General features: G+C 50.6%; 1 protein-coding gene across 1 annotated transcript; it reads left to right on the top strand.

The window, feature by feature from the left end:
* Positions 1-2,912: 2,912 nt before the first annotated feature.
* Positions 2,913-15,876, top strand: LOC114002687 (interferon alpha/beta receptor 2-like). The gene is made up of 10 exons (XM_027748852.2): positions 2,913-3,005; positions 4,631-4,955; positions 6,117-6,213; positions 9,806-9,847; positions 10,170-10,299; positions 10,614-10,783; positions 12,067-12,239; positions 12,480-12,645; positions 13,334-13,452; positions 15,012-15,876. The coding sequence occupies exons 3-10, from the start codon at positions 6,183-6,185 to the stop codon at positions 15,675-15,677; spliced, it is 1,497 nt and encodes a 498-aa protein (XP_027604653.1). The 5' UTR covers positions 2,913-3,005; positions 4,631-4,955; positions 6,117-6,182; the 3' UTR covers positions 15,678-15,876.
* The last annotated feature ends 259 nt before the right edge of the window (positions 15,877-16,135 follow it).

Raw genomic sequence — 16,135 nt, 5'->3', positions numbered from 1 at the left:
CACCTTCCACCAGCCCAGGGTGCTCCAAGCCCCGTCCAACCTGGCCTTGGACACTTCCAGGGGCAGCCACAGCTTCTCTGGGCAACCTGGGCCAGGGCCTTCCCACCCTCCCAGCCAAAAACTTCCTCCTGCCCTCCCCCTTGGAATGGCACTTTAAGCAATCCTTCAAGAAACAAAATAGTTCTCAATGAAAAAGAAGGTTCCCCCCAGGCTGCAAAGACAAGAAAGGGAGACAAGGAAGTTGGGCCCAAGGTCAGCAAGGTGCCTGTGTGTCACAGCTGGGGTGAGGGACAGCCCGGGGGGGCAGAGCTGACAGAAAGGAGGTGTGACTGCAGTGACACCCCAAACCTGCTCCTGTCTCTCGCCTCGAGCAGTGAAGTCTCTCAAAACAAACCTGCAAAGGCATTTCTGGGGGACCTGCACAGGAACCACACCTCTCTCCCACCAGCAAATCTGAAAGCACAGCAGAGAACACAACCAGCACAAGCAGGCAGAGTGAAGATGTACCTGAACAACGACAAGTAAACTGACTTCCCTTTTTAGTGGTCCATGCCACGCTGCAAGATTTCATAAAGTACTTTTGAGCTCTGCTGAGGGAGGTCTCAGTCTTCCAAAGTGCTGCTGAAAACTTGCCAACACACTCAAACAGCATTAATAGGTGTATATTGAATTTTAACACAAGCACTTTCTACCAGACTCCCAAATTACTCCTCTTCGGTGGATTTTCCAGGACTTTTTTCCTGGAGAAACAGCATCACCTTCAGGCCAAAAAAAGACACATTCCAATTGCTTGAATAGGGAAAGCCTTAAATAAAACAATGCCCCTGAAAACCTTGCACATTTTTAATTCCTCTCTGAGCCGAGTTGGCAAAACATGAACATACAAAAAAGAAAAATTCTAGGGTTGTACACAAATCTAAAATAAAATAGAGGGAAGGGTCAGTGTGTCCTAATTTTGGATCCACTCAAGTTTCAGAAGAGTCCACACAGTTGAGCTCAGAACAGTTTTCCCAGCACACCTACCAGGAGCCAACTGCTGTGGCAATTATTGTGCACCCTGAACCCCCCAGCAACCAGAACACAGAGCAGGAGGTCAGCGTGGGGGGTGAGCAGCACAAAGGGGATGTGTCGTGGTGTGCAAGCAGACAGAGCTCTCAGCAGAAATTCAGTCCCTCAGAAACCACATTCCTGCTGCACATTCACACACAGCACCAAAACCACAGAGGGAAATGTCTCTGCCACTGCCCCACAGAGCAACCCCCCTCTCTGCCCAGAACAGACAAACTGAGCACCCTGGGCTGGTGGAAGGTGTCCCTGCCCACGGCAGGGGGTGGAATGGATGAGCTTTAATGTCTCTTCCAACACAAACCATTAAATGGTTCTAAATTAGGTCACAGTGAACTCCCCGTGTTGTTTTATGAACCCCTGTTTTGCAACAAGAGCAGCTGAGAAGCAGAGGGCAGATCCTTCACTGAACAGGAAGTTCAGCATCTCAGCTGCTTCCCCAAAACACCTCCCTCCCTCCCTGGGTCAGCTCCTCACAGCGTGTCCCACATGTCACGAGATGCTCCTCATCCAGCACCCACCTCCCGCCAGCAGCACCCGGGATGTCCCTCAGGGAGCCACGGCTCAGCCAGGGGCAGGCACAGAAACAGGGATTTATGTAGAAACAAAGACTGGTTTGGCTGGAAGGGACCTCAAAGCCCACCCAGTGCCACCCCTGCCATGGGCAGGGACACCTTCCACCAGCCCAGGCTGCTCCAAGCCCCGTCCAACCTGGCCTTGGACACTTCCAGGGATCCAGGGGCAGCCACAGCTTCTCTGGGCAACCTGGGCCAGGGCCTCCCCACCCTTCCAGCCAGGAATTCCTTCCAATATCCCATCTCTCCCTGCCCTCTGGCAGTGGGAAGCCATTCCCTGTGTCCTGTCCCTCCATCCCTTGTCCCCAGTCCCTCTCCAGCTCTCCTGGAGCCTCTTTAGGCACTGGAAGCTCCCAGTGGAGACTCCCCAGAGCCTCCTGTGCTCCCCCCTGTGCACACACAGCCACAGCGACAGAACCGAGGACATCAGCTCTCTGCAAGGCCAGGGAACTTCAGCTGGGCAATTTCTTCCCGGTTTTCTTTGGAAAATAAAGTCAGTGTTTCCTGCAGCAGAGCCCAAGACCAGGCTCCCCATTGCACTCCAAATTCCACAGGCAGTGTTTCACTCCTGTTTGTTGCCCTCCCTGCCTGCATCGGGTCCCTTCCTGACGGGGAGCCCTTTGCTGAGTGTCCAGGATCAGGAACAGCTACCAGTGGAGGCTATATTATTTATATTTATATTTATATTTATATTTATATTTATATTTATATTCCCAAAAAAGTAATTCCTGAGTTTAATCCTAGTTGCAGGAACTGCCTGTAACTCACCCTAAAATCACTGAACGTCTCACTTGTTGCTGTGTTTGTAGTTTAAAGACGTGGAGACTTGGGGAATGGACAGATAAAGGGAGAAGGAAATGCTAAAGGGGGAGGAAAGCGCAGTGTCAGCGTCTTCAGCACGAAACCCTGGGGGAGCAGAGCCAGTGAATTCACCTCGGGAAAGAACAGGCAGGAAAAAACAACAGATTTTGGGGAAATCGCCGCAAAGACGGGCTGGGGGCGGGGCCTGGCGGATGGGGCGGGGCCTGGGGCCCGGGGGCGTGGTCTAACGAGATGGGGCGTGGCCCTGAGGGATGGATGCGTGGCCTGTTGTCATCTGGGGGCGTGGTCTGCTTTGCGGGGGCGTGACCTGAGTGTTTGAGGGCGTGGCCTGACGAAGTAGTTGCGCTGATTGGCGGACGAGGGGGCGCGGCCGTCCCGCGCGCCGTCCCCGCCCCGTGCCCGGCGCCATTTGCCGCTCGGCGCCGGCCCGGGAGGGATCGATGGGGCCTGAGGAGGATCGGTGAGGAACAATGACGATCGATGAGGAACAATGACGATCGATGAGGAGCCGGAGCGGAGCCCGCGGGGACTCCCCGCTGCGAGGTACGGCTGGGGAGCAGCGCCGTGTGCCCCGTGGTGCCCCCCGCTCTCCCTCCCGCTGTGCTGTGGCAGTGGAGCGGCTCCACAGAGCTGCCAGGGCCGGGCCGGGCAGGGCTGTGGGCGCCTGCCCGGCTGCTGCAGCTGCGCTCGGAGCTCCGGGATTCCTGGAAATGCCTCTGGGTCCTGTGGGCGCCGTGTGGGGCCCGAGTGGGTGTCCCTGCGGCCCCTCTCGGGGTGACAACACCCGAACCGCGCATTCGGCCCAAAAACCCTTGGGGTTTACCTTCGGCGGCGTCACGGCCCGCAAAACTGAGCCCAGTAAGTGCGAGGTGTGGGTTATTGCAGCAAGGCGTGATGTTTGTGAGGAAAAGCAGGCCGTGCTGGGCTGTGACAATAACGTTGTCCCGTCGTTGTGTCCCCCCCTCACACCGGAGCACCCGAGGGGTCCGGGCCGTGCCCGGGTGTCCCCTCTGGTCCCTCCGTGGGCTCCTCATTAGCGGCTGACAGAAGGGAATGGTTGTGCTGGATGTGGATCCCCCGCGGTCTGTCGGCTCTGTTCTCCTTCTGCTTCGCTTCCATCTTTTCCTTAATGACCTTGATGATAGAAAAGAGAGTCACTGGGGCTGGAAAAGCCCTCCCAGCCCATGGATCCCCCTGTGCCCCATCCCCACCTTGTCCCCCAGCCCAGAGCACTGAGTGCCACGGCCAGGCCTTCCTGGGACACCTCCAGGGCTGGGCACTCCAAACCTCCCTGGGCAGCCCCTGCCAAGGCCTCACCACCCTTTCCAGCAGGAAATTCCTCCTCCTGTCCCACCTGAGCCTCCCCTGGCACAGCTTGGGGCTGTGCCCTCACCAGCAGCACTGTGGCAGCCCATGGAAAATGGGCTGCTGGTTAATGCACTTGGATTATTAAGGTTAAATTATTTTCTTATCCTTAGAAATGACTTATCCAAAGTCCCCCAGCAACAGAATGTGGGAATAACAGCACAGCTGTCAGTGCAGCTGCCTGGTTTGTGTGGTTTCAGTAGTGATTGTATTTATCTCCAAGGGGTGTCAGGGGATGGTTCCAGACTCTGCCCAGTGGTGCCAGTGACAGGATGAGGAGCAATGGCCGTGAACTAAAACACAACAAGTTCAACCTCTACATGGGGAAGAACTTCTTTCCATGGAGGTGGCAAAGCACTGGAACAGCTGCCCAGGGAGGGTGGGAAGTTGTTCTCTGGAGACATTCCTGTGTCACCTGCTCCAGGTGACCCTGCCTGGGCAGGGGTTGGACTGGGGGATCTCCAGAGGTCCCTTCCTGCCCCAGCTGTTCTGGGTTTAACACATTCCCCTGCAGGCCCCAGAGAAGCTGTGGCTGCCCCTGCATCCCTGGAAGTGTCCAAGGCCAGGTTGGACGGGGCTTGGAGCAACCTGGGCTGGTGGAAGGTGTCCCTGCCCATGGCAGGGGTGGCACTGGATGGGCTTTGAGGTCCCTCCCAACCCAAACTCGAGCTGTGGATGATGTGGAAGTGTGAGACAGTTTTGGAAGCACTGGGGGCTCCAGGCAGCTCCCAAGGGAATTGCTGTGAACACAGGCTGGCTGAGGAGGGGCTGCACTCACTGCTGTTTCCATGGCTTCTCTGCAGGGATTCCTGGAGCTCTGGAGAGGAGTCACAAAAGCTGAGCAGAGTTCTGACAGAAATGGTTTTCCTCTGGAGTTTTCCCTGGAGTTTCCCTGGCACTGATAGGACAGAGGACATCCAGCTTTAGAGAGCTGTGCAGCCCTGGAGATAAACACATCAGAGCACATTTTCTCACGTGTTGGAAGGTGCTGAACACACAGCTTTGCTTGGAATATGCATCATGTGAGACACTGGTGTTGTTCAGCACCCAGAGCCCTCCAGGAGCCACTTGAGATTCCAAGAGTGGGATAGTTGTTATTCCTGACAGCATGGACAGTGAGGATCCAAGGTATGTAAATCCGTGTGCACAACACCCCTCCTGGAGTGCTTGGAGCATGGCTGGGATTAACTGCAGGGATTAGCACACAAAGGGAATAATTTGTGAAGTGAATTCAGGGTCCTCCAGGCCTTCTCCTTATGGGAAAACTGTGAACCACCTGGAAAATCCCACCCTGCAGGGGCAGCTGTTGTTTAAATGCCTCTGCTGCTTGAATGAATTGATGAGAGGAACCAGTGTGAAGGCAGAGAATGTTCTCTTTGTCTGTGGAATTCAGACTGTCAGCTGTACAGGTGCAGGTTCACGTTCAGCCAGTGACCTCCTCCAGCTGGGCCAGAACTCTGAGCACAGGAGGACTGACTGCTCAGATAAGGGGTTCTGTTAGTTTATTTGAACAGGGGGATTATATACTGTGTTAATATATGGATATATAAACACGAGTTTGACCATAATATGCTCTGTCGTGATTTTCAATTTTAAGACGTTTGTTTTGCAGAGAAAATAGTGCTGTATTTTCAAACAATTCTAAATAAAAAGCAATTTATTGTTATTAAACTTGAGGAGGAGATTCTTTAGAAATAGTTGTACCCTTGCCCAGCTAATTCAAGATCAGATCCTGTGAATATTAATACCCTGAGGATATTAAAGAAGAGAAGGAATATTTTAACAGATCTTATGCATTAAAAATTATAATATAAATTCCATAACTTCCTTATATTTAATTTTTCTTTCCTGATCTACCCTCTTTCTGGAGACACTTTTTGCAAGTGATGAGTTCATGTACTATTCCAACAAAACCAACCAAAGTTTATTTTCATTGTGCTTACAAAGTTGGAGTGAGTGGCATAGAATTTCCAGCTGCTCTCTTAATGCAGAATTAATGCAAATAATCATACAGTGGTTTCTGTCTTTATTTGAAGTGGTAAGAGCCCTTTCTGTGTTAAAAAACCGAAGTGCTATTGCCATAAAATTGACTAAAGTTGTCAAAAAATTTTAAGGATCATGGTCCTCCCCCAAAGCTGTAACTCTTTCAGTACCACTGTCCTCTCCCAAACACTGGAGAGGTTAAAATAACTCTGTATATAAGACCTTGGTTTATCTGCAAGTACTTTACTGGGATAATTTACTAGGATGAGCTGCTGAATGTGATTTTTTTCCCCCATGTATTTGTAGGTACAGAAGCAAAATGTTTGTTTTCCAAGCAGGGGGGTTTGTTTGTTAATCTCCACGGGAACCCTGATGAATGTGCCAATGCCTTTCTATCAGCTTGGTGAGTGCCTGAACCTGTCTGTTAGAGAGGATTTTCTATTACAGGGAATTGTTCACTGGTAATTCTGCTGAATTACCAGAGTAAGGGGCTGTTGTGTGTTTATTGAGCTGGCCCCGGAGTCGCTCACAGGAGAAGGATCTCATGCCTTGTATCTGCATCCTCCATTCTGTGCATAAACCATGACCAGAGGGAGGGAAACTGTGCTGGTTTCGAGGTAAACCAGCAGGGGAAATGAACTCAGCTCAAAAGAGAGATTATAAGTCAGAATAACAATTTAATAAACTAATACAATAAGTACGATTATACGGACAAACAGTTGGTTTTAACCCACCAAACCCAAATGTATAACCCAGCACCCTGGGGCATGAACAGAGGGGTGTGAGTTGGGCCCCCTGAGTCCAAAGGAAAAGGAGAGGGGAAACCTGTTGCAGTCTGGTTGAAAAGTGGTGGTTGCAGTCCAGTTGAGAGTGGTGGTTGCAGTCCAGTTGAGAGTGGTGGTCTGCAGTCTGGTTGAGAGCAGTGATCTGCAGTGGGATCCATTTCCTCTGGATCCCACAAGTGGTTCCAAAAGTCCCAAGACTCCAAGATTCTCTCTCCTCCAGTTCAGGCAGGAATGCCCAGTCCCTCCCTCAGGGCGGGGAGTTCCACACTGGGTGTGAGGACAGGAGCACCCTCCTATCTCACAGTTCCACAAAGGGTGTGGGGACAGGAGCACCCTCCTGTCTCACAGGCCTCTGAACACCCAGTTTACAGCCTGAGGAGTCAGGCTCTATGTGCAGAGGGTGTAAATGGTTCACTGAGAACAGTTCCTGGGCAATGGCATGGAAGGCTGTGGAATACACAGTTTTGGTTACACCCATCCAGTGATGAACTGGGCCCAGCTGTTCTAACCAGGACAGAAACCCTCTGCTGTGGGGACAGGCTGGGGGAATTGGGATTGTCCAGCCTGGAGAAGAGAAGGCTCCAGGGAGAACTCAGAGCCCCTTCCAGGGCCTAAAGGGCTCCAGGAGAGCTGGAGAGGGACTGGGGACAAGGGATGGAGGGACAGGACACAGGGAATGTCTTCCCAGTGCCAGAGGGCAGGGTTGGATGGGATATTGGGAAGGAATTCCTGGCTGGGAGGGTGGGGAGGCCCTGGCCCAGGTTGGGCAGAGAAGCTGTGGCTGCCCCTGGATCCCTGGAAGTGTCCAAGGCCAGGTTGGACGGGGCTTGGAGCACCCTGGGCTGGGTTGGGAGGGACCCCAAAGCCCATCCAGTGCCACCCCTGCCATGGGCAGGGACACCTTCCACCAGCCCAGGGTGCTCCAAGCCCCGTCCAACCTGGCCTGGGACACTCCCAGGGATGACTAGAAACTCCAGGATGGTAAAGAAGATTCCCCACTCAGTTCACAAACCATCTTCATTTCCCCAGTCTCAGTTTTCCCAGTTATTTGGTCTGAGAGGTTTTCTGTGGTCTGTGTCTCTTATGTAACACTGTAACATAAACAGTTTTGCAACTGTTCAGCTTTCTTTGCTAAACATGTTTGTTGAAACAAAGTTCAGAGGCTGTTTGAACTCCTGCTGGACGGAATTTGATTCCCATGGGGAAGAGGCATTGAAAAATTAAATATGGAAAGAATAGAGAAACATTTTTGTCGACAGGAACTACACCAGCAAGGCAGCTGGCACAGATAATTACAGATCTGAGCTCGTGGCAGCTAAAGAATAATAACAGTTAAGATATTGCTTTGTTGTTCATCCCCACTAGATGCTTTTTCCCATGTAGGTGATCTGTTACTACCAGGAAAGAAATCAATTGTTCTGCTTCTAACTGCAGTTCTGTAAGGGGATGTTTATTGTTCAGTATTAATGTCGAAGTGCAAGGACAAGAAAGAAGATGTCTGTGGTTTGAATGGCAAAATGAAACTGCAGAGAGGAGTTTCCTGCCCTGTGGGAATCTGAATTTCCTGCCTGTGCAGCTCAAGTTTGCTGCTTGGTGTCTTTGCACCTCCTTTCAGAAGGGCTGCTGGGGGCACAGCTGAGTTTGAGACACGTGTCCAGAGAGCCACGTTGGTGAGAGACACCTGGCTGAGTGTCCTTCCCAAGTGAACTCAGCAAACCCATGGCCCAGGTGGATCTGTGTGTGTTCTGTGTGTGCCACCACCAGGGAAAGGACAATTCTTAAGGCACTTCCCTGTGGCCACAAAGACTCTGGGCAGAAATCTCTTTAATTAATCATGTAGGAAATATTTCCTTTCCTCTTCCAGTTCTCCCTGCAGCAGTAGGCAAAGATCAGAAAATGACTGCATTAATCCCTGAGGAAATTCTCCCAGCACATCAGTTCCCACTGACACAACTATTCCCAATCCCCTCTACCAGGATATGTATTCTGGTTCTGTGTTTCACAAAGTCAGGAGCTGAATCCTGGGATCCCTTCCAAACTCAAGCACTGTGTGATAGTCCTGTCCTAACCATTTTTGTGGGTCTCCATAAATGGTTTTATTTTTTAATGTGTGCTCTAGAGTTCTGTTCTCTTTTCACAGTCATTCTTACCGTGGCTTGTCTTGTTGACATGTCAGGTCAAGACAAAAGAGAGTTTTGGGGAAGATAATGAAGTAACTTGGCAGATTTTTCCATGGAATTCATCTAAAGCATGAGAAAAAACGTGTTTGAAATTATAGTAGTGACTTCTTTGGTCAACTGAGTGTGGGAGTTGGCATCTCATGAGTCAGGGGAATGACCACAAAATGCCTTAAAATGAAGACAGGAAGTTTCTATTGGCTGCACTCAGAAAGCAGAAGGGAGGCTGGAGGAGCTTGAGGAAAAGAATTTAGAAAGGTCAGACAGGACAATAATTCCCAGAGTGCTTTGAAGCACCACGTTGAAAAGATAGCAATGATCAAAGACTGGGTTGGCCGAGGAAAAGAATCTGGATACAGTGAGACCCTGGGGGATGAACAGTCTCTTGGAAGGTTGTACAGGAGGATGAAGAAACCTTTGGAATATCAGGATTGCCCAGAGAAGCTGTGGCTGCCCCTGGATCCCTGGAAGTGTCCAAGGCCAGGTTGGACGGGGCTTGGAGCCACCTGGGCTGGTGGAAGGTGTCCCTGCCCATGGCAGGGGTGGCACTGGGTGGGCTTTGAGGTCCCTTCCCACCCAAACCATCCTGGGATTCTACAATCCATGAGAATGATTCCAGCAACAATAGAATCTTTTCCCAGATCAGTTCTAAAATTCTTGTCATGACTCGAAATGGTGTTTAACAGACAGAGTGAGGGACCTGGAATACAGCCAGAGCCCTCTGAGACAGTGTTTGACAAGAACATCCTGGCTGTGTTGGTTCACACCGGGTTTTGAGCCCCATCTGGAGGGATCAGCACAAGCCTGAACACAGTGGAGCCATCCAAGAACCAGCTCCTTGGAGCCCTGGATTGGTGACAGGGGTCAGTTCTCCCAGACCCTGCAGGTGGGAGGTGTGGAGGAAAGCAGCAGGGAGGTGTGAAGGAAGGTGCCAGTGGCACTGAGGGAATGCTGAGCATTGCAGTGGGTGTTGGCAGCAGCTGAAGTGCCACCCTGCAGACACAGGGCATTAACTCCCACTTTCACTTTCCAGTGTACCTGGGCTTTCTGTCTGCAGCTGTTTGCAGCCTGCCTGGTAAGAGTTTTTATCAGCTTTCACGTGCTTTTCCTAACGCATTTCATAGCTTGCACACCCTCACCAAGCTCCATTTTAAAACTTCGTGCTTTTTGAAGGAGGAACTTCACAGAAATGTAGCCCAGGAGCACCATCCCTTGCATTGCTGTGTCTGCATTGCTGCTGTGCTGAACTCTGTCCTCTGGTCGCTTCATTGCTCTGGGGGCAAATACTGAGTTGCTCTAACTGGGTTTGTTTAGTAGAACTGTCGTGGTCTCACACTTGTTTGCCATCATTTTCATGTGGTGTTTGTTGTTTGTTTGTGTTATTTTTCCCTTTCTAGAAAGAATTCTGGGAGGGCCTCCTTACAACCTGAAAATGGAGTCCAACAACTTCCAGCACGTTCTGTCCTGGCAGGCAAGGAATGACCCAGCTGTGCCAACCTCCTACAGGGTGTTCTACAGACCCCGCAGGCAAGGCTGGGAAATAGGGCACAAATTTGACTGTTTATTGACTCAAATAGGAGGGAGGTTTGGAGTGCCCAGCCCTGGAGGTGTCCCAGGAAGGCCTGGCCGTGGCACTCAGTGCTCTGGCCTGGGGGACAAGGTGGGGATGGGGCACAGGGGGGATCCATGGGCTGGGAGGGCTTTTCCAGCCTCAGGGATCCTGGGATTCTGTGAAAATACTAAGGCTGAGGTTTTCTTGCTTTTTCACTGAGAAATTCTTTCCTCACACTCTCATGCTTTCTTATGTCAGAGAATTCAGATTATTTTGCCTTTTCTTACAGGAACTGGGACTGGACAACTGCCAGGCAGTGCTCAGGCACTGCACAGCTCTCCTGTGACCTGACAGAGGATTTCAAAGACAGGTCCACTGAGTATTATGCATTTGTTCAGAGCATCACAGGAACCAGGGTGTTCAACTCTTCCGTGCTGCGTTTTGCTCCGTTAACTCAGAGTGAGTTCTCTCTCTGCACTTCTCGTTTTAGAGGTTTTTGTCAACAGCTGATGTATAAATTATATTCTACCTTTGCAGTGAGACTCCAAGCTAACTGGATTAGTGGCTGTTTGTATCTAAGTCACTTACAAGACTTATTTTTTTTTTTTTAAATTAGTGGCTGACAGTAGTTCTGATAAATGGACTTGAAATTAAAAATCTGGTTTTGAAATAAAAAATATATGTGTAAATATAAAGGAAATAGCATCGTGTCAAGTATTTACAAATACAAAGTAAAAATCTCTGAAGTGCAAAAGATACGTAACTGAAAAATAAAAACACATTGGTTTTATGTCTTGGAGTAGTGAATGTTGAGTTAAAGAAGTTCCATGTCTGCAGTAGGTGTAGGGAAAGAGGTTTACTTGCTTGTCCATCACCCTCATTTCTCCTTTCTGAAGGTGCCTCTCAGCTGGGACATTTATAATGCCAGAGGTGGCTTCACTTTGGTTGTGCTTAGAATTGAGTTTTGAAGTAACAGAGGCACAGATTGAGGAGCAGTTGGAGGACCATGGAGGAGAAACAGGTCATGTTCCCTCTGAGCTCAGCCCAGAGGCAGCTGCTGTGGCCACTTCCAGGCTCTGAAATGAGGGAAGATTGGAGGGGATGGGGAGAATGGGCACAGGGGGAACTGAGGGGTTTGAGAACATCCCTGAGGAGGAGACCTGGAGCCCCTCAGCACTGGGTTGGATAGAAAGGATTGGACAAGGGGAATGGCCTTAAGCTGAAGGAGGGCAGGGTTAGGTGGGATATTGGGAAGGAATTCCTGGCTGGAGGGTGGGGAGGCCCTGGCCCAGGTTGCCCAGAGAAGCTGTGGCTGCCCCTGGATCCCTGGAAGTGTCCAAGGCCAGGTTGGACGGGGCTTGGAGCACCCTGGGCTGGTGGAAGGTGTGGCACTGGATGGACTTTGAGGTCCCTCCCAACCCAAACCAGTCTGGGATTGTATTCTGTGCATTTACCTCAGCTTTTGTCTCAGGTAGATGCAAAGCTCAGATCTCTGTGAAGCTGAAGCAAAACCTCTGACCCCTCTCTGCTTCTTCCCTCCCCCCTACTCCTTTCTGGTTTTAAAATCTAGTCCTGTGGGAAATTATGGTTTGACTGTGGGAGTTAAATGCTCCAAGGCCTTGTGGAATTCCAGCAGTGGCATACTGTGGAATTGGCTCCATATCCATCACCAAAATACAGCAGGTACTGAATAGATAGTGTATATTTTTCCATCATTTTTTCCCTTTCTTGTTTTCCAATAGCACGCCTGGGACCACCAGAAGTTAATGTAACTTCTTGTCTAAACTGCATAAATGTCACCATGAAGCTGCCAACCTCTCACTACAGAGAAAAGGGAAAGCTGCTCTCTTTAATTGATATCTATGAAGAGCTTGATTATGAAATAACACTGAAATCACAGGATAGAGAGGATAAGGTAAAGAACATTGGGGTTTATTTGTGCTTTCGGGGAGAAACACGGAAAGCATAAAGGGTGAGCAGGTCCCCAGGAGCAAATATGTGAGTGGAAGCAAAAGAAAACACAGAAATGTGTTTTCTTAGAAGAAAGACAGTGGCCAGCACAATCTTTTACCACAGAGTAGCAGGTCTGGGAGAGTGACCAGGGATCTCTTTTTAGGCCAATAACTGACTTTAAAACATTGACTTTCTTTGGCAGAGGGCACAGGAGAAAACCACTGCAGAAGTTTTCAGTACTGTCATTGAGGAATTGTATCCAAGTAGGAATTACTGTGTGTCTGTTGTGGTCTCTGCATCCCTGAACAAACATTATTCCATCCCCTCACCCTGGAAATGTGTCCTTTCAGGCTCCATGGCTCGCCCAGGTAACTGTGCTGGAAGGCTTTGTCTGGGGGGATGGTGTGGGGACATTTACAACTCAATCCTGCAAAATGATAGGTGATATGGAATCATGGAATATCCTGAGCTGGAAGGGACCCCCAAGGCTCACCCAGTCCAAGCCCTGCCCTGCCCAGGACACCCCAACACTCCCCCCTGTCCCTCAGAGCGTTGTCCAAACCCTCCTGGAGCTCTGGCAGCCTTGGGGCCGTGCCCACTGCCCTGGGGAGCCTGGGCAGTGCCCACCACCCTCTGGGGGAAGAACCTTGTCCTGAGATCCCCCCTGAGCCTGCCCTGTCCCAGCTCCAGCCCTTCCCTGGGTCCTGTCCCTGCTCCCAGCGAGCAGAGGTGAGGAATTGTATCAGAGAGAAAGTACCTTCCAAGAGAGAAACATTGGGAGGGTTTGTAAGTGAAAGACAAACCCCATCCACTCTGGGGCAACCAATCTCTTGGCAGTGCTGTGAGCCACACAAACCTCCACTCACTGCAGAAAGATCAAAGATGGTGTCATTTCTTTTTAAATTCCTGAATCTAATTTGAGATTTGGTCTTGTTTTGACTTTGACTTACCCTTCTAACCAAAATTATTCTCACTAGCTGTTGTGGATGTGGGGTATGAACTGTGGTCGTGGTGCACCTCATTCACTTCTGTTTATTGATTGTTTTTCCTGCCCAGGTTATCATTTAGCTGCAGTGGCAGGTGCTGTGTGTGTCTCACTGGTAATAGGTGCTGCCTTGAAGTGTCTGCATGCAGGAGGTTATTTTCTTCAGGGCAAATCACTGCCACGTGCCTTGGTATGTAATAATTCTCAGATTCAGCCTTTCTGGGTGGGAAGAGGAAGTTTACCTCCTGGAATTTCTAATCCTGTGCATTATGTACAAGTTATGTAAGAGCACAGAATGTTTAATTTGCTGATTGTTTAATTCACCTCTGTCAAAGATATTCTTCAGGCTGCTAAGTCTTGTCTGATCTTAAGAACAAATACTCAGTCTTTCTCAAAACCATTTTTTTTCTCCTTCTGTGACAAGTTACCAACAGAGATAGAGAATCATCCCCCACTACTCAGTGCTTGTCAGGAATATTCTGCCCAGTTCTGGCCCTCCCAGCACAGCAAAGATGTGGGCAGACTGGGGAGGGTCCAGAGCAGGGCCCTGGGGTGAGCAAAGGGCTGGAGGACCTGCCCTGGAGGAAAGACTGCAGGAGGAATTGCTCCACTGTTTTGAATGAAATAATCACTCTTTTTCTGTGACCAAGTGTTCTGGCACTTGAGGAAGCCAGTCCTGAGCCAGCTAATCTTTTATTTTCATAGGAGAGACGGAACTGCCACTAGATTTCAAGCAAAAATGTTTCTATCCATCTTTGCTTGCTTGTTTTATTTTTATAGCCTCCAGTTTCTTTTACATTTAATTCTATGGGGTTTTTCCAGCATAAATATTTTCCATTTTCTGCAAACATACCCAGAGCAGATTGGTCTCACCTTTTTCTAGGACTTTTTTCCTCGTTTCTATTCTTTGCTGTGTCGTTACCTTCACATCCCTGAATCTGCTGAACATGACTTTGCCAAGCAGTGTCTAAGGCTTATTTTTTTATTTATTGTCACCGTTTCCCCTCAATGCTTTGGGTATTAAATAATCCTCCAAAGTGCAGGGGGAAAATGGGGCTTGGGATGTTAAAATTGCTTCAAATAGTAATTTCTAAAGGACAATAAAATTGATCAGGTAACTGCAAGAGCTCAGAGAGACTTGCAAGACTTGGCTCAGGTTTAAGATGTGTTTCTAAAATGAGCTTTTAGTCTTAGAAAGAGACCTCAGAAATCAGAACTAAATCATTACATACCTGACACTGCTTGGCACTATTGTCATTTTGTTTCTGTGGCTGCCCAGTGTGCCTGGATTTGTAGTGAAGGCTGTCGTGTTTTGGCTTTAAACTGAAACAGAATAGGGTTACATGGGATATTGGGAAGGAATTGCTGGCTGGGAGGATGGGGAGGCCCTGGCCCAGGTTGCCCAGAGAAGCTGTGGCTGCCCCTGGATCCCTGCAAGTGTCCAAGGCCAGGTTGGACGGGGCTTGGAGCCACCTGGGCTGGTGGAAGGTGTCCCTGCCCATGGCAGGGGTGGCACTGGATGGGCTTTGAGGTTCCTCCCAACCCAAAGCGTTCAGTGGTTCTGTGATTTTCAGGAATGGAGAAGAGGGAACAATCCTAAATGCCCTGAACGCTATGGAAAAACCCAAAAACATGGCACAGGAGGGATCATTTGTTTGACAACCTCATGACTGGGGGTGTTGTTGCTCATGTTTTCCTGTGCACGTGTGCAAGTTTGGCTGATGTTTTTAATTGCCTTTACTCCTTTAGGAATCCATCAGGAGGTGGGTCTACCCATCCTGGATATTTCCAGCAGAAGAAGTAGACTCCATGGAGGTCATCCCCAGAGAGGTTAAACCCAAGGCCAGTGGGTGCAGTGGCAGTGACAGTGACAGCGAGGACAGTGACAGCAGTGCCCTGTGGGACCACGACTACACGAGGAGGGGGGTGCTGGGCAGAGCCCCCCCTGCCCCTGGCACCCCCCCCGGGCAGTACTCGGAGAACAGGCCCTGTGAGGACAGCGGCACCCCGGGCACTGCCAGCGCACCCCCCGAGCCCCGGGGCTCTGAGGAGCAGGACTCGGGCCTGGAGGGAGAGCAGGACACGGGCGGGGAGGTGCTGAGCCCTTTCCCCGAGCTCAGCTGTCAGTGCCCTGCCAGGCAGAGCGGCAGTGCCTGCTTCACCATCAACCTGCAGAGCGTGCTGCTGGGCACCCTGGAGGGCAGCGGGCACGGCCCCACGGCCGCTCTGCCTGCCCGGGAGCACGAGGGGCTCTGGCAGTGTGACCCTGCCTTGGAGGCAAAGGATGACACGGGCACTGGGCACAAAGCACTGGGTGCTGATGACTTCCAGGAATGGCAGAACTCTCCTTCCGAGGAGGAAAGCGACTCCTCGGAGTCAGACACGGAGCAAGTGACTGGGTACATGAGGAGGTGAACGAGGGAGAGCCACTGTCACCTTGTAGCAGACGAGTCCACACTGTCCAGCTTTTATTTCTGGACTAAACATACAGATCTTGTCTTCTTATTAACATTCTGTGAGGGTGGACCTCCCCTGCAGACAGAGCTGGAGAAGAGAAGGCTCCAGAAGGACCTGAGAGCCCCTTCCAGGGCCTAAAGGGGCTCCAGGAGAGCTGGAGAGGGACTGGGGACAAGGGCTGGAGGGACAGGACACAGGGAATGGCTTCCCACTGCCAGAGGGCAGGGATAGATGGGATATTGGGAAGGAATTCCTGGCTGGGAGGGTGGGGAGGCCCTGGCCCAGGTTGCCCAGAGAAGCTGTGGCTGCCCCTGGATCCCTGGAAGTGTCCAAGGCCAGGTTGGACGGGGCTTGGAGCACCCTGGGCTGGTGGAAGGGTGGTCTCTCAACCAGACCACTTCTTCAATTTATTGTTT

This window comes from Pipra filicauda, unplaced genomic scaffold (genome assembly GCF_003945595.2).
Source record: "Pipra filicauda isolate LSUMZ 115617 unplaced genomic scaffold, ASM394559v2 scaffold677_size160692_pilon, whole genome shotgun sequence".
Lineage (NCBI taxonomy): Eukaryota > Metazoa > Chordata > Aves > Passeriformes > Pipridae > Pipra > Pipra filicauda.
Note: the sequence above shows the minus strand (reverse complement) of the source record. Positions and strands in the feature narration are given on the sequence as shown.